We start from the raw sequence: 26,900 nt of genomic DNA, 5'->3' as shown, positions 1-26,900 counted from the left end.
TGTCATCAAATTGCATCATGCTATACTTTGTTTAATCTTACATTAAAGCAAAACATGTCATGTACAAAACAGAGTATCAAAAGGCAAACGCAGATCATATCAGACAAATCTTAGCATGTCTAGTGAAATGGAAAGAGTAAAACACATTTGATATTAAAAAGGGATTAGATGTGACAAGTTCAGCGTATGAAAAAGGGAATAACACCAGCCTTTCATTTATATTTACCGATTCCAGCTTGCAAATGTTTAATCTCATCATGAACGACAACCAAAAAATTGTAATTAACAATTCTGCCCACTCTTTATAGCAAGCCGACAACAAATGAACATCCAAGAGCAGTATATTAACTTCACGTTTACTAATAAGTTATAACCACACAACAATATCTAGTATACATAAAGAATAAGATCAAACTGATAAAAGTAAAATGCTGAAATTTTGAGTTGAATCAAGCTTATACCTGCATTTCCTCTTCCTGCACTCCCCTTTCAGAAACTGCATCATTCGGTTTGTTAAGTAAGACAAGGTTCTCCACATAATTATCAACATGAAAATAGTATGGCCTTCCACCTATCCCCAAATTCTCAACTTGTTGGCTCTTAGGGTCATATGAAGAGAGCCCCCAACCTCTTGTCAATTCTGCCTCCACTAATATACTGCCATTCTTCCGGAGACCTAAAAGCCGTATAATTTCTTTGTTGACATCAACGGCGAACAGTTTAGTCCAAGAATCAACGACGCCATAATCTTTCATCACCCAAATGGCACAACAGTTGTCTACATGCCTATCATCAGCAAAAAATAATAGAGAAAGCGACCCCCCAATTACTGAGGTCTGAACAACACTGTCTCAATGCAGCATTTGGCAATGATATCAAGCGAAAAATCTCGTCACCCAAATCAAACGACAAAACTTATTGACAACTACTTTTGCACTCATCATATACCCCAAAATAGACAGCCCCATTTAAAGAAGTTGCCGGTCTACGCCAAAAGAAAAGAGGCATTGGTAATTCTCCAACAGCCCTCATTGAGAGAGTAAATCTCAATTAGAATTTAGAGGTGGTTTGTCCTCTTCAGACATATAGTTTCTACAAGGAAATGCAATCCTCACCACCTTATAATCATTAGTCCGCGAATCAAACCCGAATGCCGGACGACACGTAACGCGGCCGTGTGTCTTGACAGTAATGCAAGGCTTTGGAAGGGTGATACATTTTCTAATAGAGGGATTCCAGAGAACAGAGCGCTCTTGTTCGAAAAGACTGAACAAGCCATTGGCGGATACAATTAGCATAAAATGCTGGATACGGCGACTCGTGAGCGGGAACTCAATGTTTTGAATCTGATCAAACGAGTCGTTGTTGTCTTCAATTAATTTGTAGTGCTCTACGTAGGGACTATCGACGCAGTGCCTAACAAATAATTTGTTGGAGTTGGAGGGAAGTGAAAGCGATTGAGTGTGAGTGAGGTGGGAATCGATGAAGGCAGAGCTTGTGATTAGAGAGTTCCATGATTTTGAAACGCTCCTGAATTGAATTAAGGATTTGACGGGAAGTCTGTGCAGAATTTCCAGCACCACTTCCTCTGGGACATGACATGCTCCTTTTGGTTCGGACTGTCTCTGCTTTTCTGCGCAGCGGTTTTGTTTTGTTGTATCTGTAACAGGCAAAAATCAAATCAATTACCATATCTTGTATTTTTAGACTTTCCCACTCAAATGAAATAGTTTAGTGCCATGTTTTTCTAGTTAATACAAGTTATACTATATTCCGTTTTTAAACAAACGTGTAGGGGTATCTCATGGGTCAGTCTAAGTCGGGTTTGTGCCTAATCCGCGATTGACCCAACCAAGTCAAGTGGACATCTTTCAAACTCGCCACTAATCGGTGAGAGAGTCAGTTCGGATTGGTCGGATCTTCGTCAAATGACAATCAGAGGAGATTTGGCCGAAACTCAGTGGATTTGGGCAAAATCCAGCTGTGTCTGGTAAGATCTCCTGGATCTATACAAGATCTCGATGGATCTCAACAAGATATGACCAAGGAATTCCTCAGACAGTGGAGAATGGCAGCCTTTTGGTGGTGGAATTGATCGAGTTGATTGAAATTGAGTTTCAATGGAATGACTCGCCAACTGACGACTTGTCGGAATCAGGTTTTGGATGTCGAAAACTGCCGCCAACCATCACAGGAGTCGAATCGGGAAGTTTTCAGATTTGGTCGATCAAATTGGGCGGGTGGGTCGAGTCCATGGGCAATTTGGACCACCCTACTTATGTGTCATTGTCTTTGCATGGGTGAGGTCTTTATTTAAACTAAATAACCCGTTTCCAAACAATACATCAAACAATATTCAATCTCACATTTTAAAGATGCAATTTTAAAAAGTGTCAAATTATCTTTCTAACTCTTGGGTATTTTTACATTTTTATATTTATAATACTATGTCTTGTCAAATTAACCCATGAGAGTGGATTAAGATGAGCTTATTTTCGCCTTATTTTTTTTGGTTAATGTTGTTTAAGAAATAAGTTGGTAGCTTATAATTGTGCCTAAAAAAAGGTTTAACAGCATAAACAAAAATAAGTGGGAAAATAGAATGTGCTTCCTATATTACTCTTAACCCGCAATAAATATTAATGTGCTTCCTCATAAATGTCCAGGAGGTTGCCATGCCAATAGGGCATTATCACTTAGTTGAAATATTTTAATAAACGTTCAACTGAAAATTCATTCACTAGAACTCACGTTTAGAATGAAATAACTTCTAACTCTCATGTATATGCGGATCATTGGATCCTTCAGGCTTCAACATGTCTTCAATTGATGAAATAATAGCACCATTTTGAACCACTTTTTGACATCTCTCTCGCCTACTGGCAATAGATATTTGATCCACAATTTCTATGACAGATAAAAAAAGAGGTAATAATTAAGAATATTTTCCACAAAATATGTTAAAACAATTGGTAGCATGAAGAGGAAGTGAGACCACAGAGAAATCCATGCAAATTGACGTTGACAAATAAGAAACAAACAGGATTACAATGTTCCACACTTGACATGCGTAGTTACTTTACAATTCTAAAAAAGAAAGCCTTGATGCATTTTGTATACCTCATATAGTTCAATATTGGCATACATGCACTGCACTACTTGAAAGACAAAGAAATACAAAGCCACAAACAAAACACCCACAACACAAGTGATTCATAAATTTGAAGTTATCCGCTAGAGACATTTCTCAGTAGCCTTAAACCCACATTAAACAAATCAACAACATGAATGAAGAGACAAAAGTTTCAAGTTCATAAAATTGACAGCATTTTTCAAGGACGATCAGACATTTGACAGACAGCAGGCATGTTATTCCACGGACAAGAATTAAGCCCCCATCCTTGACTTGATATAGAAGTTCCAGAAGCCAGGTGCTTGTAGTCAGTAGCAAGATCATCACCAAGAAGTGTTGCAATAGCATCCGACATTATGCTTTGTTCCTTAATATAACCAGAACTCTGCTGAAGCCAGTCTGATGCAAGTAAAACATCCGGCCGACTAAAATTCAACCTAGTTGTGGTTTCTTTTTCCATATCTAGTGTCGACGCTGGGTCCACTGGTTCTGATTTCACAGCAATACCTGGGGAACAATCAAATGTAACATAAGAAACTATAAACAAAATAAGTAAAATATTCCGAAGAGATCTATCCTGCTTTGGAAGAAGTTTGGAAATCAGGTGTTCAAAGCTTTAACGTATATATTTTTTTTCATATAATTGTCTTGGAGGACACCAATTATGGATTCCAATTTTCAACTGCTTAGACCGGGGTGGGGTGTGGGAGATGAATTTAATAATATCAAGAATAATTCAAACATACATTTCCTCACAGTTTTGCACCAAATATAGATATGATGAACTTTGTCACATTTAAGACCACGTAGAGATGCTCACCAGTAAAGGTCTCAGCAGGCTGTTGCTCATCCAATGAACTTCCACATGCACTGATAGGAGTGCGCTCACTGAAAAGTGAAGTTGCAGAATGACCAAGTGGAGAAATAGGATCCCCACAATCTTCCCATTCTGTCTCACAAATGTTCAAAGTGGAACTGTCCGCTTTATCACCAGGAGTAGCACTGGATGAGTTTGAACTCTTGTCAGATGATCGATTCTTTACACTTCTCAAAGTCTTTGACTCATGAAGTAAAGCATCCAGCAGACCACTATTACGTGGGGAAGAACAATCTGCCTCAAATGCACCAGATGGTGGAGGAGACTGAATAAAAGCATCAACTGACTCGAGCAAAGGACGTGGGAGAGACGTGCCCCAGCTACCTAAATCAGTTTCTGGATATTGGAGTGAAGGGAGCTCCAACTTCAAAGCCCCATAAGTGGGCTCAGAAGCAGAGGAATTGCCATTTGAGAGGGAATGGCTACCCTGAATTACATCAAAAGATTGTGAGTTCTTAGTGGTAGGATCAGAATCAAGAGGAGAAGACAATCCAATTGATCGAGCAACTTTATGACAAGTGTCATCACGAAACTGCTCAAACGAGTGGAACCCATTTCCAACACTACCACTTGAACCATGGAATAAATCAGTTGATTCTCGAAAACGCTTCTGCCGAGGCAACATTGGTGGCAGGGTACAGTAAGGAGAAGAACCAACACCCTTTAACAGCATGTTACTCACAGAGATATCAGGAAGTTCAGGGACATAAGGTAAGATACCCTGATTGGCCGACAAATTGTCAAATATGACATCAGGTATGTCATAACCATTACTTTGCAAAGGATCATGCTGTCCTCTATCCTCACCATCAACTCCACCAGTGTTTTGGTCATGTTGACCCTCCTGAAATGCTTGCACATTAACTTCAGGAGGATAAAGAGGTAAGCCAGCCCGTTGACGTCTCTTAATTCGAGTATTCCAGTAGTTCTTTATCTCATTATCTGTACGACCAGGCAACTAAAAAGAGAAAAAGAGACCATGGATTATGTTAGATGAGAATTTTACATTTTTAAAGAACAAAACTTGAAAAACCTATAAACCATTCATGGTGACAACAAGATCATGTTGGATATGCAAGACTAACTGGTGAACACGCCAAACAAATCACATATGCAAAACATATAGTGAGAACAACGATTTTATAATTGAACTAACAGACCGTGGGTGTATTACATGTATATCCAAACAGAAAAGTTCCTAAATTTTCAGTACTCACTGATTATTTTGGATTAGATGAAAGGATTTAGATACATTAATCATTATTTTTTATTTTTACTGTTTGACTATATGCTCAATTTTTTACATATATAAAGAAGATGAGACAAATGAATCCACAGATGCAGAATAGACTATCATGATATCATCAGCTCTAGCAATAACACAAAACCAGGATAAGTCATTCACCATTGTATCCGCCACAGGACTAAAGTTGGTGTGCATCCTTCATCTAGGTTTGGGTCATGAAATTTACAATACAAACCCGCCTAACCCAACCTGACCCACCTATATTTAATTTATATTTAAATTTAAAAATATATATTAAAAAATATATTATATAATTTTGTTATTTATTTTTTTCCCCTCTTCCTAAATAAAACCCAAGCCCTAAGTGTTTCTCATATAGTTTGTGTTTATTTGGCGTTATGCTCATGTTTATTTGGTTATAAATTTGCACTTGTGGTGGTGTTGTTCTAATTCTCAATTTAATAATAATATTAGTATTTTTTTAAAAAAAAAATGAAACCCATGGGTCCAACCCGATCCACGAGGGTTGGGTTGGGTTGAGTTGGGTTGGGTTGGATTTTTTTAACCCACCATGGTGGGTTGGGTTGAAAAAACTTCTCAACCCGACCCGACCCGACCCAACCCAACCCATGCACACCCCTACGCATGACTATGTGACCACTTCATCTAGGCAAAGTCAACTGCTATTACTCTTACTCAAGTCCCAAATTGACATATCCTATCTATCATAGTTTTCCATGAAGCATAAATTAACGGTATCTATGAAGTTTTCAAATTATTATTGAGATAAACAACAGTAAACTGTAGTAATTAAAGACACTTGTTGATATTTTTGAATTAATAATTTTTATTTTATTTTATTGATAGGTAAATCGAGGGAGGGGACTGATGGGGTTTGAACCCCAATGCCCAAGCATCACCAAAGGTGTTGTAACCACTGGGGTATCCCTATGGTTTGAAATTGAAAATAGCCCAACTCTCAGTATTTTGGGTTTTATCACTACTTAGGGTTAACGAATACACAAAATTAATTGGGTTAGATTAAGATGTGTGTGTGTATATGTACATATAACTGAGGAGGAGGGTGGGGGAAAGATGATGTGGATAAACTAAATAAACATATCACATGAAAAGTAACATGTAATTATGCATGATGGAGGATTAAACTAGAGTTCACCAAACAAATCAAAAAAATATTTATCAATACCATTAGGAGCATAGCATATATCCTTATAATGTCTAGAAACAAACATGTGATATAAGCATTTCCCTTGTTAGGAATCTCTACATGCAAAAAGTACAAATATATTAAACCCCCCCCCCCCCCCCAAAAAAAAAAAAGAGTGAAAAAGGCACAGTTATACCATATCAAAAACAAGAGAAACATATTACGCTTACATGTGCCGCCATCCGTGCCCATTTGTTTCCCATCTTGGCATGGAGTTCAATAATCACTTGTTCTTCTTCTGCTGTAAATGCGCCTTTCCTCAAGTTTGGCCTGAGGTGATTTGCCCATCGCAATCGACAACTTTTGCCACATCGGAACAACCCAGAATGCTTTTGAACAGCATTCCAATTCCCCTCCCCATGCTTCTTGACATAGTCCACCAAAATTGCATCTTCAGCAGATGTCCATGGCCCTTTTTTCAGAACAGATCCTCCACCAGAACTTCCTCCACTACTTTCATTAATCAACGGAGACTCAGCCTGATCCGTAGGGAGCATCTCATCATCACTGTCATCTCTTTTGCAAGTCATTTCTCCAATGGTGACAAAACACCAAAACCCGCCTTTCCTTCCACAAAAAGGGTATGATGAGAACCAGAACAAAAAGGGAGGATAAGAAACAAAATTTAACACAAAAGTGTATCATCTATATCCTTTTTCCACTTTACAATACTTGCACTCCTCCTACCACACGCTCTATTTTTGCTGTACTCTCTTTGCCAAGCAGGACAAACTACAAGTCGAGCTAACATAAAAGCACTGCTTTGAATGAAAAGCACTTTCATATCATAAAAACAACTGAACATCATTCATGGATAATCACAGCTGGAAATGGAAACAAAAATAGTTGTTATGATTGCAAAAGCAAATTTAGGTGGAAAGAGTCGAAATAAGACTAGAAGACATGGCAAAGAGAAGGTCAAAACAGAAACATTAAAAACTAATGCAGAGTAATAACTCAGGAAGCATTCATTATGAGTAATTAAGCCAACATTGTAATACGAATCAATGATGGCATCATAAACCACAAAAGTAAGAAAAAGATCTCTAAAACCCAAAACAACAACAAACTCATCTCCAAAATCATGAAAAAACCAACATAATTCTTAGTAGAAGTCAATTTTGTTCAACAACCTAAACTCCCTTTTTTTTTTGGCAAAGAGAAGGTCAAAACAGTAACATAAAAAGCTAATGCAGAATGATCACTCAGCAAACATTCATTATGAGCTAACAATTCTAATATGAATCAATGATGGCATCATGAACCACAAAAGAAAGAAAAAAAAAATTCTGTAAAACCTAAAACAAATACAAAACCATCTCCAAAATCTTGGAAAATCCAACATACTCCATAGTAGAAGTCCATTTTGTTCAACAACCTAAATTCCCATTTTTTTGGCAAAGAGAAAGTCACAACAGTAACATTAAAGACTAATGCAGAGTAATAACTCAACATGCATTCATTCTGAGTAATTAAAGTTAAGATTCTATTATTGAATCAATGATGGCATCATGAACCACAAAAAATTAAAATAATAATAAAATAATAATAATAATAATTTTTTTTTTTTTTAAATCTGTAAAACCCAAAAAAAAACAAACCCATCTCCAAAAATCATGAAAAAAACCAACATACCCCTTAGTAGAAGTCAATTTTGTTCAACAACCCAAACTCCCATTTTTTGGCAAAGAGAAGGCCATAACAGCAACATTAAAAACTAATGCAGATTAACAACTCAGCAAGCATTCATCATGAGTAATTAAGCTAACAATTCTAATACGAATCAATGATGGCATCACGAACTGCAAAAGAAAGAAAGAAAAAATCTGCAAAACCCAAAACAAAAACAAACCCATCTCCAAAAATCATGAAAAAAAAAAACCAACATACTCCTTATTAGAATTCAATTTTGTTAAACAGACTAAACTCCCATCTTTAATTACACAATAAATAAAGTCAGAAAAAAGTGAATTGCACTCTGATTTATATAAGATCATATAATACAAACAAAGAAGTTAACAAGTTCAAAGATCCGAATTCTCATATAAATTGCCCAATATATCATTTTAGCATTTTACAAATCCAATTCCACCAAAAGGGTATCGAAATGAAAAAAAAAAAAAAAAAAAATTACCTGAATTAGACACAGATTGAAAAACTCAGATTTGGCGTCCGATCAAGCTGAGAGCTGAGAAGAAGGTAACAATGGAAGACCTACAGAATTAGACAAATTGGAATCAAAAAAAAAAAACCCAAAACTAGAGCGAAAGAAACTAACAAATCAGCTCAGAAACAAAAACCCTAGTACAGATTAAAAAAAAATGAATAGCTAAGAACCCTAATTTTCAGGAGGAATTAGCTCAGCTTAGCTAGCTAGCTAGCGAAGCTCAAAGCCATGAATAGTAAAAGACAAAAAAAAAAAAAAAAACGAAAACAAACGCCGAGTGACTGTAAATTCTCTCATGGATCAACGAAACGGAGCTGAAGAGAGAGAGAGAGAGAGAGAGAGAGAAGGCGGTCCTGACCGAAGAGTCTGGAACAGTTCGTAGAGGATCCGAGCGCTGAGTGAACAAAACATCGAGATCCGAACAAACACGCACGAACGCAGTGACACACACACAAACAAACACGAACACAGTTTTGAGAGAGAGAGAGAGAGAGAGAAATGAAAGATAAAGAAAAGGAAGGGGGGGTGTTGAGTTGATGAGAGAGTTTGCAGGGGAGAGGGAGGGAGATTATAGAGGCGAAAGAACTGGACACGGAAGGATCTTGGGGAGATATCAGGATGACCGAGTACAAACTTCTACTACCCCCCTTTTTGCCTTTTTGCCTTTCCACCACCTTGCCTTTTGTTGCCTAGTTTTTCCTTATTTCACTTTCACTTTATTTTATACCATGTTTTAAACATTCTTTTCTTTCCTTTTTTGGCTTTGTTTGCCTTTTATAATAAATACAAAGTTTAGGTACGACTTTCTCGACATATTTTTATTAGAGGTGGGTTTTGACAAATTCAATATTAGATTTTTTTTTTTTTTTATCTTTTATACTTGTAAAATTTTTAGAAAATTAAATATTAATAAATTGTTTAAATTGCAAGTTTTTGTAATTTAAAATTATGCATAAAATATAAGCTTATTAATCGGATAATAAATAATATCTGATTGATACAAAATCTGATACGTGTATTGAAAGTGTAAAGAACGTGCAATTCAACGATTAGATTTTCAAAATATGTAATAATATTTATGTTATTGAGTAAAGTGTTAGAACAAATTTTATAACTAAATTTTGTCCTTATAATAATTTTAATTTTTTACTATTTTATAAGCGTTTTTTTTATAATATTCACACCCATATCTCTTATTTTATTTGATAACAAAATAATAATAATAACTTTATTTGTTGAGTTAACTTAAATAAAATTGGGTCTAATATTTTATGGCACTAGACCTATCCAAAAAGTCAAAATCTTGTATATCCTTAGCAAATAGAACCTAGCTATATGAGGCTGACATGGGGGCTTTACAATCATGGGGCTCACATGTCAGTCTCACATAGGCTTTATACACTAGGTGTATAAAGATATCTTCTTGTCTAGTACTTTAAGCCATCGAGGCATTATTTGGATAGGTATTGGACCTATGTTTTGCTTTGTTTGTACTGGGGATAGTAAGAATTTTTATTAATAAATTTAAGTTTTGATTTTAAAGAAGAGATAAAGATGATATATTAGAAATTGAAAATTTTATTAATTTTCATTTTTAGAAAAAATATTTTAGTTTCTCGACGTTGAAAGGGGGGAAATTAATTGAGATAAAAGTGAAAGTCTTTTTTTTTTCTTTAACTTTAAACCATTTTTAGCCAATTATCAATATGTGTGAATAAATAAACATATGGTAATATTAGTTTTAGTTGCTAAAAAGGACTGGAGGACTCTTAGATCTAATCATTATATGGAAATACAAGTATTTGATTAGTATAAGTTTATGTAATTAATTATTTATTGTAATTTTTTTCTAGAATAATTATAAAAAGGCAATGAACGTGAGGGAATCTGATACATATTTATGGGAATATTAGTAATAATTCTAGTCCCTAAGAGGGACGAGAGGAAATTCTCTTTTTTTTCTAAGTAGTTATGAAAGGGCAAAAAACTAATGAGGGAATTATTGAAAAAACTTTATTAAGAGTGTGGTAAAACATCGTTCATCTAACTTAACTAACATCAGCTAAAAGTAAATTATTAAGGGTGTGGTGAAACATCCTTCAACTACACAGAAAAATAACTAACATATCTAGCATGTTTAGCAAAGTTGTGAGTTAAAGCATTACCTAATTTACGAGCATGAGCAAAAGCGACGTGACCAAAGGCAACTAAAAAAGACAGGATATTAAAAATCAAAGTGAAAGACTCCTCCTTACTCTTCAATTCTTTAATACATAAACTGACTCCATTGTATTTTTATTATTATTTATAGATAAATTTAGCATTCGCACTAGTTTAACTTTGCCTACCTAATGCACGAAAATTTTATTTTTAACAAAGGTTGGCATTTGTACTTTTGTAGTATGGGAAATCGTAATGTTATATCCTCAATAATCAATTACTTATTGTGTTCAATTCTAAAAAAGAAAAAAACTTATTGTGTTCAAACTTCAAACAATTAATTAATTACTCAGTTACTCTCCTATAAAAAAAATTACTTAATTACTCAATCTTCCATTAGAGCACTAGCATCCGGAGTTGCATAAAAGTTGCTATTTTACAACCTAAAAAGTTACTTTATCTATTATATCATCCCACTTTACAATACACTCAACATCCTAATTTTTTTTTTTCCATACAACATAATAAAATAATATAAGTCAATACAATAAAATAAATAACTACACCATAAAATATTACGTATAAAATACTTTACTAGTAACCAGAAGAGAGAGATGAGTGAATAAAATAATGTCTTTTAAGTTACATTAACCAAAAGAGTGAGATGAGTGAATAAAATAATGTCTTTTAAGTTTACATCCAAGTGAATAGCAGGTTGTAAATTAAGCAACTACCTATAATTGGGTTATATATTTTTTTAGATATACAACTTTGGATGTGGCATGATTTGGGGCACAGAAAATATACAACTCTGGATGTGGCATGTTTTGGGCACAAAAAATATATATCTCTAGATGTGGCATGTTTTGAGCACAAAAGAATGAAAAGATGTAAATAGCCCCTTGGGAGTTTTACACCCAATGCCAATGCTCTTAGAAGAAAGAAAAAGAAAAAATCAATCAATCAACCATTGTTGGAGGTGAGGGTGTGTTTGATATTTCATTTTGATACGTGGGATGACTTATTGCAAATCTCTAATAATGCAATACACTGTACAATGTAACACATGCATGGCCATGGACTGGGCCGTGTGATGCAAACGCCGTTAAGCATTGACCAAACGAAGTTGGCTTTATTCTTTCCTTTCCTGTGCAGAACTTCTACTGATCTATTTGTATAATCTTTCCCAAAATATTAAATTAAGTACATGTCCCCTTTAAAAAAAAAAAAAACAAACAAACAAACACAAATTAAAGTACACTTCTTCCCCCTGAAAGATTGGTTTTTTTTTTATCAATATTTTGTTTTTATTAAAAAAAAGCAGTGTATTAATAATGACATTGAAAATAATTGTATAATAAAATGTATAATTTGATATTGTTTTCAAGTTAACTTTGATAATATTTACGTATAAATGGTTACTATAGAATTATAGTTATAATTTGATAATTTTGTGAGTTTAACGAAGATTGACATAAGCAATAAATTAATGCTTGATGTTTATCTAATTATTAGAAATCAACATAAGCGGTGCTCTTCCTTTATTCTTGAAGGTGACTCTAAACTTGGGATCAAGACTCTCAAAAGTGAAGAAGACTCTTTCCCCTTTCGAGTTTCGACCATAACCTTGGTTTAGTCAAGGCCACCACATAAGCTAGTTGTTGTATTTCTTTTTCTCATATCCGTAGACAAGGTAATTCTATTGATCACAACTTAGCTAAACATGCTAGATTTTTTGGTGTGGATGAGAAATGTTCCTCCACACCTCTTTTTTTTTTTTTACTTTTAACTGATAAAGGTTGATTTTTTTTTAATGAAATTCCAAGATTTTATTCTCAAAAAAAAAATCAAGTTAAAAAAAATGTGAGATTGTCATTATCAATATAGATTGTTGCATTTGATAAGTACGAAATTTATATTCTACAATGCTACAAATGTCAAATATGTGTGTGTATATATATCCTACAATTTGAAGGATAAAGATAGGAGACTAGTAAAAAAAAAGTTAAATATATATTTTTAAAGGAGGGTAGGGCAAGTTATAATAATTTACTAAATGCAGATATTCTCTTAATAAGCTATATATATAATATTTAAGATTGTGGATTCCACATCAATTAGGGATTGTTAATTTGTAACATGGAACTTGTGGGGGGTAAAAGCTATTGAATAAGTGTTTGGGTTTTGGGCCTGATTGACTGTTACCAGTTTATTTTTATCAGGGCCTCTAGGCCCACAAGTCGATCTACACTGCAAAGGTCTGAGGAGTTGTCTGAGGAGGAATGTCTCCTCAGACAAGCTCGGCAATGACCCTGGGACTTGCTAAAGGGGTTAAAGGCAAGATTCTGGAAAAACTGATGAGTAAGAGGGCGATCCAAGCACCCTTTAGAAGCTAGGATGTGTGAGAAATATCTGAGGAAAAAGCTGCTGCCACCACATTAAAGACCCTGCATCTACCTCCCTAGCCACATTAATGGGGAAATGACCTTTGAACAGTAGAATTCAGTCTTTCTGCTATTGTTTGAAGACTTCAAGAAGGTGGCGGATGGGACAAGTATCTAAGGGAAAGATTTGTATGACACGTGGATGAACTAGTGAAGAAGAAGTATATAAGGAAACGAGAGAGGAAAGAGAGGGGGATTTGCACCTTCTGCTGAGAAAAATAGGAACTAAGGATTGTAAACTTTGGCATAGAAAGAGAATATTTATATAACTCGTCCTTGGCTTACGTCCAATGAGGTCTCTTTGTCATATTCGTTTATTATTTGCACAGATTGTGGCACTCTAGCCTGTTAATCAAACTTCCAACATCTCGAACCTAGATTTCAAATCCATACTCTACAAATTTTATTGCATAAAGCTCATTGGGCCAAAGCTCAACACTTGTTTTTGGGTCCAGGTACAATTGTGCACTTACAGAACCTATTGAGTAACATGAGGCTTAATTTTATCATCGAACATTATAATCTTATTGAGAAAATTATTACTTTCATTCATGGACTCTTTGTATCTTTTCATATATGGGTGGACTGTATGCATTGATCTATATGTGGAAGCGTGGAACTAATCTCATGTAAGAGAGAAGAGAAGTATATATTAAGCATATCTAAATATAGTTCCTCCATTACATATCACTAAAGTGAATGCTTTCGTTCTTCTATGTCTATTTTTAGATCAAAATGTGCTAATATGATTCCCTTGACATCAATGCATTGATGATATTGATCCCTTTGGTCAAGTTGGGTGGCAGAGTGAGGTCATTCAAACAAAAAAAAACAATTGCTTTCGGAGAAAAATACGACTCTCTCTCTCTCTCTCTCTCTCTCTCTCTCTCTCTCTCTCTCTATATATATATATATATATATATTATAATATGCAGAAAAATTTATTTAGAAAAGAAAATAAGAACATGTTACATATAAAAGATTTTGGGTTCAATCCCCGCTTACACCGAAAACTGATTAATGTCTTGATCTGATTTTAAAAAGCTATCATCAAGAGCAGATGCTATAGGTTGAAACCTCTCTAAAAAAAAAAATGTTACATATACACTTATATTTACGACTTTTTTAATACTATTATACTTTATACTCCTACTTGAGTATATGGCCTCTCTATTTAACTTGTGTGTGTAGTGCATTTGGTAAACCAAAATTATCAAAGATTGTGAAATGAGAAAGACATCATTTATTGAGTATATGGAAGTGTCTCGGACATGGCCGAATAAGTACAGCACAAATTCCATGTCAATATAATCATAAATACAAACATATATGAATTAAATTGTAGTGTGAATAATATGAGCTAAAACCTTTTTTATTTACTTATTTTTTTTAGTTTTGATATATGACAAGCATGACAAATATGGAGGTCATACAATTCACAATATATTGCAGTTATAATATATGATGTTTTAACTTGAACCCATTCTTTTATATGCATAGTAGAAAGATAGAGAGGAGAAACTTTGACAAGGTGGGACAGGAAAATCCCTAACGACTTCCTAGCTATAATTATCCGGTGGGTGTGGGAGTGAGAGATTGAATGCACTCAGAGAAGTAGTCAATTATTTGAAGAATTCTATACAGTCTCATTTTTTTTTTTAAAGTATAAGGAATAATTTCATTTCTTTTATAACATATAAGGAATAATTCCTATTATATAATTTCTTGTAAAATGTCCAAAAGTATGTTATAGGAAGTGTAAGGTCGAAGCAAAGGTGTGGGGTTTTTTTGTATATATAATGTTGGAAAAGAAAAAAAAATTATATATATATATATATATATATATAATTAATCTAATTGATATTATTATAAGAGAGAATATCAATCAAGACAATGTCAACAAATTATGGAATTATATGACCATTATTACTTGAGAAAAAAAGACTCATACATAAATCGAGCGAACAGTTTCTCTTGTGACAAAAAAATATAAAAAGTTGCAATATCAAACACTGAAAGTTAGGCCTTTTTGTAGTGGCACTTTGATTATGTAATGTATCATAAGTCTATTTAAAAAACTTTACATATTACTTTTGTGTTTGTGTGTTATAATAAAACATTACTGTTTCCATATTTTTTTTTAATTTCTAATTAACAAAAAAACACATGCAAAACGGCATCGTTTTAGTGATTCTAACGGCAGCACTAATTGAGTTGTAACGAAGCCCTAAATTGACAAAAATTGAAAGTTAGAGGACTGAATTGATAAAACTGAAAGTTAGAGGATTGGAATGAAAAAAATGTGAAAGTTAAAGGTCAGTTTTGCATTTTTGCCAAAAAAAAAAAAAAAAATTTGTACTTATAATTACTCAATCTTCCATTAGAAAAAAGAAAAAAACAATCAATCAGTCAATTATTGTTGGAGGTGAGGGTGTGTGTGATATCTCATTTTAAAGCTAGTATCTCATGCACCAGGCGCATGAGACTAGCCTTTCACAAGTAAGTGGGTCCTACATTGGCGTATGAAACCAGCATTTCACAAACAGGTGAGTCTCATACGTGTGAAGCCCACCTACCTATGAGAGGCAGGTTTTATGCACCTGGCACATGAGAGGTTTTTCTCTCATTTTGATTAGTGGGATCACTTATTGCAAATCTCCAATAATGCAATACAATGTTCACATGCATGGCCATGGACTGGGCCGTGTGATGCAAAAGCCGTTAAGCATTGACCAAACGAAGTTGGCTTTATTCTTTCCTTCCATGTGCAGAACTTCTACTGATCTATTTGTATAATCTTTCCTAAAATATTAAATTAAGTAGATGTTATTGTCCCCTATTAAAAAAAGCATAAACATAAATTAAAGTACACTTCTTCCCCCTGAAAGATTGGATTTTATTTGCTTCTCTTTTACTTTTCAAAATTTTTATTTGAACCTTTTATGTTTAATTTTGTTTTTTTTTTAGAATTTAATTTTGTTTTAATATTAGCCATATTGTTCATTTATTAATAATATGACAATTTCATACTAGTTTTAAACCCATTTGTATTAGTAATTAAGGGTTAAATGTCAATCATTAAAGACATGTCATCCGTAAAATATCAGTTGTCAAAAATGAATATTTTGAAACATAAATGTTCAAAAAAATAATCTCAAACTTTAAGCGAAAGTATACTTTAATTGTTATTTTCATTTATCTTTTTGGTTGGGTGGAGTAGTTTTTGCAGCACTTCAGTAATTTATATAAAGAAAGTAAAAAAATATATGGAGAAAACCTTTTTTTTTTAACTTTTATTTAATTTTTTTTTATTGATGAAAGAAAAATAAAATAAGGTGTGGAGCCACCAACCTTGACCTAAGACTAGAGGCAACTAACCCTCCAAACATTGCCCCCTCATATGGTCTAATTTTGTACATTTTTAGGTTTTTTTTTATTGATATATATATATATATATATATATATATATATATATATATATATATTATGTCAAAAGTTATTGGGGGAAATGCTATTTTTTTTTATCAATATTTTGTTTAAGAGTCAATATTTATAAAAAGAGGAATATATAATTAAACATTAAACATAAGAAGCAATATTTGAATTGAAAAAAAAATGGTTACCTTTCTAAAGTTTTAAAGCTCAAATAAAGTGTTAAGAGTTCAAATTTTCTATGTAACAATTTGTTTTTGTCTTTATTAAAAAAAGCAGTGTATTAATAATGACATTTGAAAAGAATTGTATAATAAAATGTATAATTTGATATTGTTTTCAAGTTAAACTTTGATAATATTTATGCATAAATGGTTACTATAGAATTATAGTTATAATCTGATAATTTTGTGAGTTTAACAAAAATTGACATGAGCAATAAATTAATGCCCGATGTTCATCTAATTACTAAAAATCAACATAAGCGGTGCTCTTCCTTTATTCTTGAAGGTGACTCTGAACTTGTGATCAAGACTCTCAACAATGAAGAGGACTCTCTTTCCCCTTTTGGCCATATCCTTACTTCAGCCAAGGCCACCACATAAGCCAGTTGCTGTATTTCTTTTTCTCATATCCGTAGATTTGGTAATTTTGTTGCTCAAAACTTAACTAAACATGCTAAATATGTTAAAGGTTTTTCGGTGTGGATGAAAGATGTTCTGTACTTTTAACCGATAAATGTTGATTTTCTTTTAATGAAATTCCAAGATTTTATTCTCAAAAAAAAGCAAGTTAAAAAAAATGTGAGATTATCATTATTAATATAGATTGATGTATTTAATAAGTACGAAACTTATTTTCTACCACGTTAGAAATGTCAAATATGTGTGTAGATATATATCTTATTATTTGAAGGATAAAATAGGGGACTTGTAAAAAAAAAAAAAAAAAGTTATATATATATATTAGATCAATTCAAGTGTCTCATGTGAAGCGTCAATGCGATAAACCTGCATATCTTCTAGCAAAGTTTGCCAAAGAAATAGATAATATTGATAATTATGTAACATGGATAGGGGAAAATCCATCTTGATTGAGTCAGCTATTGTTCATGATGTACTGAATTTATCTTCTTCTTAATAAAGTTACAAGTTTCTCATATAAAAAAAAAAAAGAAAAAAAAGAAGAAGATTGTGAATTCCACATCAATGAGGAATTGTTAATTTGTAACATGGAACCTATTGACTAACATGAGGCTTAATTATATCATCAAACTTTATAATCTTATTGAGAAAGTTATTACTTTCATTCATGGACTCTTTGTATCTTTTCATATATGGGTGGAATTGTGGAATTCATCTCATGTAAGAGAGAAGAGAATTATATATTAAGCTTTAAGCATATCTAATAGTTCCTCCATTACATATCCCTAAAGTGAATGCTTTCGTTCTTCTATTTCTATTTTTAGATCAAAATGTGCTAATATGATTCCCTTGACATCAATGCATTGATGATATTGATCCTTTTGTCAAGTTGGGTGGCAGACTGAGGTCATTCAAACAAAAAAGCAATTGCTTTCGAAGAAAAATACGACTTTCATCTCTCTCTCTCTCTCTCTCTCTCTCTCTCTCTCTCTCTCTATATATATATATATATATATATATATATATATATATTATAATATGTAGAAATTTTATTTAGAAAAGAAAACTAAGTGCACGTTTGGATATCGTGTTTTGCACTATCCATGTGTCTGCGTTTCCTTTTTTGGTGGGTTCTGTGCACTGTTCACAATACCTGTAAGTACCTTTTTTTCTTTTAAAACAATTTCAAAACTGGGTCTCATGGTACTATTCACACATTTAAAAATTATTTTGTTACAGTATTTTCAGTTTTTATTTTTTATTTTCAGCAATAAGCAGTATCCAAACACACCTTAAGAACATGTTAAATATACACTTATATTTATGACCTTTTTAATACTATTTATTATACTTTATAGTTTATACTCCTACTTGAGTATATGACCTCTCTATTTAACTTGTGTGTGTAGTGCATTTGGTAAACCAAAATTACAAAGATTGTGAAATGAGAAAGACATTATATATTGAGTGTATGGAAGTGTCTCGAACATGGCCGAATAAGTATAACTCAAATTCCATGCTATATAATCATAAATACAAACATATATAAGTTAAATTGCAGTGTGAATAATATGAGCTAAACCCCCCCCCCCCCCCCTTTTTTAGTTTTGATATATGACAAGCATGACAAATTTGGAGGTCATACAATTCACAATATATTACAGTTATAACATATGATGCTTTAACTTGAACCCAGTCTTTTATATGCACAGTAGAAAGATAGAGAGGAAGAAACTTTGACAAGGTGAGACGGGAAAATCCCAAATGACTTCCTAGTTATAATTATCCAGTGGGTGTGAGAGTGAGAAATTAAATGCACTCAGAGAAATAGTCAATTAGTTGAAGAATTTTAGACACTCTTGTTAAAAAATATATATATAAGGAATAATTCCATCTTCTTTTATAAAACATAAGGAATAATTCCTATTATAGAATTACGTGTAAAATGCCCAAAAGTATGTTATAGGAAGGATAAGGTCAAAGCAATTAGGTGTTTTTTTTGGATATTTAATGTTGGAAATATATATATATATATATATATATATATATATATAATTAATCTAATTGATATTATTATAAGAGACAATATCAATCGAGACAATGTTAACAAATTATGGAATTATATGACCCTTAATACTTGAGAAAAAAAAAAAAGACTATCATGCATAAATTGAGTGAACAGTTTCTTTTGTGACAAAAAATAAAAAAAAGTTGCAATATCAAGTATTGAAATAAATAATTTTTTTTTTTAAGAATCTTGAAAAAAAATATGGATCTCGCTCTCTCTCAAAAAATCAAATAGAATACAACTAGGATTGGATTGAATGGCCTATACTGTCATTTTTTTAGCTTGTCATGATATAATGTTCATGAATCATGAGAACAAGAACACTAAAAATGAAAGATGATGCTGCCTATATTATAGTTTCCTTAGATTTTTCCTAGAGTTGATAACTTAAAGTGTTTGTTGAGGCTTAACTCTTAAGGATAAAAAGAAAAAGGAAGAGACAATGATCACACATTGTATTGTAAGGATATGTGTGCAGAATAATTAAAATTTAAAACATTGATATCATTCATACATATAGGACCAAACTTGTTGTGATGAAAGCCAATATGTATCTTTCATTCTTTCCTACAAGATGCATTGTCTTTGACTGCATCCCACCCAACTTGGAGGGAAATGATGTGAGCAATGCCGAAAATGCTTAGCCCCCTACATATATTACGAGGTTTTGTGCTAAGATGATGAAGATAATTCATTGCTTCTACCAAAAATAAGCCATCACTACAAAAAAAAAAAAAAAAAAAAAAAAAAAAAAAAAAGGTCCAATAGCGCATAAAAACATGGTTATAGGATGATTTGGCCTATAGCCGCATTTTTTTGGGCCACATTTATAACCTTGGCCTAAAACCCGTGACTATAGGCCTTAGGGGTCTGTGGCCGCATTGATTGCTTAATGCATACAATTTTTCTTTATATGGCATATGCATGGATTTATTCGGTTCATAGTCAATCTTCCTTCTAAATTAGATGGAGTTTGAATTCTTTGCTCCAAAAATAGGAGAGAAAAAAAATATCAGCTTGTTGGCAACTTGGTTTTACGAGTAGTTTCAAAGAACATGAAGATAATGTTTTGAGAAGATTCATTCTTCTTTCATCTGAAAACTATATATTAAGTATTAACTTCCGAAACATATTTTGCTAGGGGCGGCTCTACTCTATATTCAGCGATTCAAATGAAACCCCCTGACTTAAAAAAAAAAAAATATATATATATATATATATATAGATAATATTATTTTTTGATAGTTTAATATTTTAATTTATTTTTAAAAATATTTTTCCCCTATATATATGTGTGTGTGTGTGTTTCTCAAAAAAAAAAAAAAAATTTTGCATTCCTTGACTTAAATTTTGCACACCCTTATTACAAGTATTTCCAACTCTAAGAGTAAAGTGTAAGAGTTTGTGAATTGTGAGTATCACTATTTTTTATAAATTTATATTATGTGTGTGATTGTATCTAATATTAATTGTGCGCATTACTTTTTGTTATAATGCTATTTGTGTGAATTATAATGAGTGTGAACGTTTGTGTATACAATATAAATAATTAAATATAATATAAATTTATATAATTTAATAATTAGGAAATAGAGATGGTTTGTTACATGTATGTGTATTGTTATCATGTTATAATAACTTTTTGTTATAAAGTTAGTAAAATTTAAGAAAAAAAATTGTAAAGTTAATGATTGTCCAAGCATTTGATTGGTTAAATAGACACATAATGTATAAGTTTATGTATGAATGAGTATAGTTGTGTGTGTCAATAATTAATACAAAGCTAATGAGTTTAGTTTCGTCATTTAGTTTTAAAATTTTTTATAAAAACAATAACAAATAGATAATACCAACTGCATAAAAATAAAAATGTTAGAAAAACTTAACAAAATAAAATAGCCATAGGCTCATATCTACCCACATTGGCAATAGAAACTCATAATGAACTATCATATAACAATTTAAAATTTTAAAATTTGTAGAAGAAAATTTTATGTATTAATTTTTTTTGTCGATAACTCAATATATTCAAGTTTTTTTTATTAAAATTTTTTAATGACTCCCCTAATCAAAATTTCTGGAGCCGCTACTGTATTTTGCATTAAAAACAACAAAACTTTAGAAAAAATTAAGATAGATAATATCTATTTGGTTTGCACTCTTGTGCGCAAATGCGCGTAGAGAGAGGGGGGGAGAGAGAGGGTATGTGTTCATTTAACTAGTTTATTTAATTAAAGTTAGCTTTTTTTGTTTGAGTTATTTTTTAAACAATACCTCAATACACTTGTTGAGGTGCTATTCACCTAATAAAAATATTTTTTATTCATTCTCGCTTACTCTTTGTTGTCGTGATCTCTCTCTCTCTCTCTCTCTCTCTCTAAGGTCCTTCGGCAATGAGAAGTTGCCTTGTCATGAGATCGACGAGGTTCGTCATGGATGGTCCTTTGGAGGTGAGAAGTTGACTCGTTGTGAGATCGATGAGGTTCATCTTAGATTTGAAGATGTTTGCAGAATTGGGACATAGATCAGTGAACCTTAGAGCTAGGATTTGGTGGTGTTTGGGTTGTTAAGATCAAGTTCTTCAGGTTGATGGTTGGGTCTTTGGGTTGAATTTGGGCAAGGAAGAAAAGGGGGAAAAATAGCCTTGATAGAGACATTTTAATTAGACCAAAATATAAAACTCACCCTCTAAGTTTCACTACTTTACATTTCACTCATTTAACTTTGGTTTTTGTTATTTTAGTCCTTTAAGTTTCATTTATTCTCAATTAAGTCCTTCGTTAAACTACCATCCATTGTTGCCGTTAAGACCACCAAAACGATGTCGTTTTGGCAATATTTTAATATTTAATTTTTTTTCTTAATTTAAAAAAATAATTAAAAAAAAAAGCGTAAATGCACTTTTGGTCTCTACATTTTGGCTTTTTTCCATGTTGGTCTTTACATTTTTATTTTACCACTTTTAGTACCTAAACCAATTAGCGCGTGACATTTAAGTCCTTATAATCACCCAACTAACCAAAAAAGCTGACGTGGTTGACGGAGTGCACTTCTGGCACATTAAATGCTGACGTGGTCATTAAAAAATATTAATTGGCATTTAAAATATGCCACTTCAGCATTTTAATTTTAAAAAAAAAAAACACATCAAATAAAAATAATAATAACTTCAAACCGAAAATAGTTAAATTAATTTTTTTTTCTTTATTTTTGGGAAGAGCACATGTGTTCTTCATTTTCTTCCCCAATATGAAACTAACCCATACCCACAAATGCACATGACTCTTCATGTTGATTTGAGAAATTAGAGAGAGAGAGAGATAGTGGTGGTGGTGGCCAGTGTTTTCGCGACGGAACAATGAGGCTTCACGACGCCGACCACGTCAAGTCCTCTCTGATTTCCTCTCTGCCAAGTCCTTCACTCACAAAACTTTTCATTTCAATTTGGAGGTAAGCAAATGGGTTGTTGTTGGTTAAGAGAATCAGTTTGTTGCTGGGTTGAATTTTCAGATTTGGTTTTGGAATTTTTGGCCTTTGAGACCTGATGATTAATGAATTTTTTGGTTTGTTTTTCTTGTGGGTATTCTGGATCTTTTGGGTTTGTTGGAGATCGATTTAATTGTGGGTTGTTGGTGGTTGTGAACAGAGCCCAGATTTTTAAGCATTTTCTTGCCATTTCTTGTCAACCAAACACAAAAACAACAAACACAAACCCAAACATCAGCAAGAATACAAACACAAACCCAGCAATCCATTTTCAGCAAACCCAGAAAACTTAAATCCAAACAAAGCAACCAAACACAAACCCAAACCCAAATTTGACCCCACCCACCCATCCTATCTTGCTAGAGCTTTCAATCTCTGATCACTGGCTGAAGAAGAAGAAAAAGCACTTTCTATTGTTGGGGAAGAAAATGAAGAACACATGTTCTAAATTTCTAATCTTTGTGCTTTTCCCAAAAATAAAGAAAAAATAATAATTTAACTATTTTCGGTTTGAAGTTTTTTTATTATTTTTATTTGATGTGTTTTTTTTAAAAATTAAAATGCTGAAGTGGCATAATTAAAATGCCAATTAAAATTTGTTCATATTTTTTTAATGGCCATGTTAGCATTTAATGTGCCAGCAGTGCACTCCATCAACCACGTTAGCTTTTTTAGTTAGTTGGGTGACACTAAGGACTTAAATGTCACGCGTTAATTGGTTTAGGGACTAAAAGTGGTAAAATGAAAATATAAGGACCAAAATGGAAAAAAGCCAAAATGTAGGGACCAAAAGTGCATTTACGCCTTAAAAAAATAAAAAATAAAAAACAATCCCAGATAGTTTGAAGAACAAACGCCCACACACAAAAACAAACCCATAAATTAAAACGTTAATCTGAAAAACAAAAAAATCAAACCCAAAAAGTAAAATGTTAATCTAAAGAACAAAAAAAAAAAAACACCCTTAAACAGATCCTTAACCCAATCGTTTGAGAGGAGGAGAAAGGATTGAACTTACATAATGGTGCTTTTGGTGGATCTAGGAGGTTGAGAGTTTGAGATCAACAGCTTCAGGAAGTGTTTTCGGTGGCTCCGGCCAGTCTTCAGCACTCCGGCGAATCTCTCAATCCCTCCTTCTCTCTCTCTTGATATCTCCTTCTCTTACTCACTCTCGTTCTCCTTCTCATCTAACCCGTTCTCAATGTCTTTCTTTTTCTCTCAAAATAGCAGGTTAGGGATTTGTTTTTTCTTCAAATATGATTATGTTTATGGATTTGTTTTTAATTTTTGGGTTTTTTTTAAAAAAAAAATCATCTAGCACATCACTTGTAACTTCATCTGTTACTAATGAATACAAAGAGTCTACTTCTAGCAAAGCAATCAAAGAGCATGCAAGTTCAATTGATGCCCTGGGATTCCCTCACCACAAGCCAATAGATGCAAAGATTTTGAAACCATACACATTGAGCTGGTTGTCAGGCGGGGATTGATTTTTGTTCTTCAATGTTTTTCTCTCCATACATTGCTATTTCTTCACATTGATTTATGGGTTTTTTAAAAAAAAATTGAAAATCTTTTTTTCTTAAAATTAATAAATAAATAAATAATAATTTAAATTAAAAAAAAAAAGACAAAACGATGTCGTTTTGCTATACATAACGACAACAACTAACAAATTGTTAATAGAGGACTTAATTGAGAACAAATAAAATTTAGGTGACTGAAATGACAAAACTTAAACTTAGAGAGTGAATTTTGCATTTTAACCTTTTAATTAATTAAAATGGAATAGTGATATAAGATTAAGACCAATATTCGTATTGTTGGATAGAAACATGTTTGTATCGCATACAAAACATAAGTAGCAGAAAATTAACGGATTTACTTCATTCGTAATTGTTAAGATGTACTATGCAAATTTCAGAATTCAAGAACAAGAGAGTGTACCTTGGTGTGGTGAATTTCAAAACAAAGATTAGAAATACTTTGGAACACTTTTAATCTTCACTCCAATTCCACCAACGTCCAAGAAGTGTAGTTTCTCAATCAGTTGTATGTGTTAGTTCAAGAGAGAATGTCAAAGTGTCTAACACTCACATACACACCATTTCACAATGATGTCACATCGCTAAAAATTTTGTACGTTTCTCTCCTTATAATTGATTATCTAATTGGGCTAGCCTTGTGAGCCTTTCCAATTGGGTTTTAATGTGTGGCTTGGAGTGGGACCAAAAGGGACCAATAAGACATTAGCTCCAATGGGTCTTGGGCTTTTTCGTCAACTCTTGACAAGTCCAAAGTTATTATTAACTATATTTAATACCACTATATAAATATAGTTGCACTCTAGGTCTTATTTATAAATTATATCTCAAGACTTATTATACATGCAAACCCTTCATAAAATATTCGTAGTATACAAAGTCATGAATATAGACTGTCACTTTGTAAATTACTACATCTTAATCCTTGAGTACTTAGTTTAATCATTTAAGTTATTCATCATATATTTATGAAATTCAATTTCATAAATATATACTTTAGTAACTCCTTTACTAAGTTACTAAAGTGGTTAGACCTAATACTCTAAATAACCAAAACTATTAAACTTATTTCAAGGGAATATTTTATATTTTATTTGAGAGATTATGAATTCCATCTTGAGAATATATGTTCCATCAACACTAAATGTGACTGCCCAACATACTAAGGTTTTGATCGTGACTTTAGATCTCACTCCTGATATATCAAAACAATCTACATTTCATGATCAAGTTCATTATCCTTTCAGGATTAAGAGTTCATGTATATAGAAATCATGAATTTATTATTCATTTGACAGTTGTTAGGAGAATAATAAATCTCATAGTAGTCTAGTTCAATATGTTTTAACTCTTAAAACATATCCACATACCAACTAGAAATCTCTATTTCCATGATCAAGCCAAATCATCTTAGTTGATATGTTATAGTCTTCGTAGATGAATTGCTCAATTTCATCACCGACTACGAACTAAAATTCTGAGTTTACAAAGAATTTATGATTTATATTCCTTGTGACTAAATCATATACTATTCATCTCATGGACTATACGGTAATGTCCAAATATTCATGTTACCATTATTTTTAGATAATAATAAAATAACTTTATTAATTATAACATAATGTCATACACAACATCATACAATAGGATTTAAGGGCACACATCCTATCATGTATGTGATAGTAGATTAGCAAAAGTGACAGAGTGAGGTTTTAAGACCAAATTCAGTTAAGAAAGCATCGAGGTTGAAGTAAATGCTCTCAAGCAAGCTATTTATCTGTCACTTCCAAAACACTTTCTAAAACCTTATATTAAGTAGATAGGTGACCAAAATATTCTTATTTCCTATATGAATATTTCATAGTTGGTGTAATTCTTACTATTGTAATTACTTTTTTTTTTAGAGATAATTACAATATGCTGCTAATCTTGCAGCTCAAACCATTTTCTCCCAAATTCTCCAAGCACTTTATGCATGAGGAAGTGCTAATTCAGCTCCAAGGCCTTTGGCACTGTTGTTATAACTTTGACCCTAATTTTGTGAATTTTAGTTCCACCGCAAGAGAGAGGAAATAATTGAAATGATTTAATTTTTCAAAAATATAGTAAATTGAAAAGTGGAAAATTTTAAAAATAAGAATAATAGGAAGTCATGAGATTAATAAACTTTAGAGATCCTCCACCCCAACTTTTTTTTTGGTGGAGCAACTTTAGCCTAGTTTTAGGATATAGAGGTAGAATGTATTGTGCTAGTCGTCGACACCAGCACCATGTAAGGCATTAATGGATAGATAAATTTCCACCTTCTCTCCAAAAAAAAAAAACCTTCCACCATGAACCTTCCCTTTTCTGAGATTTTGTTTATTTATTTTTATTTTAGGCAACTTGACTTAGGTAAAACTCAAACAAGATAAAAAACATATCATGGCCTTTGTTTGATGTCAACACTCATTATGAGTTACCTAAATTGT

The 26,900-nt window shown here is 32.5% G+C and overlaps 1 protein-coding gene and 1 pseudogene across 3 annotated transcripts; both read right to left on the bottom strand.

Annotated features, from left to right (window-relative positions):
• Positions 1–455: 455 nt before the first annotated feature.
• LOC142616766 (F-box protein CPR1-like) lies at positions 456–2,189 on the bottom strand (annotated as a pseudogene).
• An 832-nt stretch (positions 2,190–3,021) lies between these two features.
• Positions 3,022–9,320, bottom strand: LOC142614449 (transcription factor MYB33-like). 3 transcript variants are annotated; one of them, XM_075786968.1, is made up of 6 exons: positions 9,010–9,320; positions 8,619–8,698; positions 7,172–7,308; positions 6,655–7,046; positions 3,954–4,968; positions 3,022–3,640 (listed from the first exon to the last, which is right to left on the bottom strand). In XM_075786968.1, the coding sequence occupies exons 3-6, from the start codon at positions 7,290–7,292 to the stop codon at positions 3,333–3,335; spliced, it is 1,836 nt and encodes a 611-aa protein (XP_075643083.1). In that variant the 5' UTR covers positions 7,293–7,308; positions 8,619–8,698; positions 9,010–9,320; the 3' UTR covers positions 3,022–3,332. The 3 variants fall into 3 exon arrangements, with proteins under 3 accessions (XP_075643083.1, XP_075643085.1, XP_075643084.1); XM_075786970.1 differs by lacking the exon at positions 7,172–7,308; XM_075786969.1 differs by lacking the exons at positions 8,619–8,698; positions 9,010–9,320 and having other exon boundaries at positions 7,172–7,992.
• Positions 9,321–26,900: the final 17,580 nt, after the last annotated feature.

This window comes from Castanea sativa, chromosome 11 (genome assembly GCF_040712315.1).
Source record: "Castanea sativa cultivar Marrone di Chiusa Pesio chromosome 11, ASM4071231v1".
Lineage (NCBI taxonomy): Eukaryota > Viridiplantae > Streptophyta > Magnoliopsida > Fagales > Fagaceae > Castanea > Castanea sativa.
This window is presented reverse-complemented; position numbering and strand designations above follow the sequence as displayed.

What these genes read in the sequence shown, in the direction of transcription:
- LOC142614449 (XM_075786968.1), bottom strand. Translation starts at nt 7,292, where the DNA reads ATGATGTTCAGTTGTTTTTATGATATGAAAGTGCTTTTCATTCAAAGC. An exon ending in GGGCACGGATGGCGGCACAT is followed by an intron (nt 4,969 to 6,654) that starts GTAAGCGTAATA and finishes TTCTCTTTTTAG; the next exon opens with TTGCCTGGTCGTACAGATAA. An exon ending in GCCTGCTGAGACCTTTACTG is followed by an intron (nt 3,641 to 3,953) that starts GTGAGCATCTCT and finishes ATTGTTCCCCAG; the next exon opens with GTATTGCTGTGAAATCAGAA.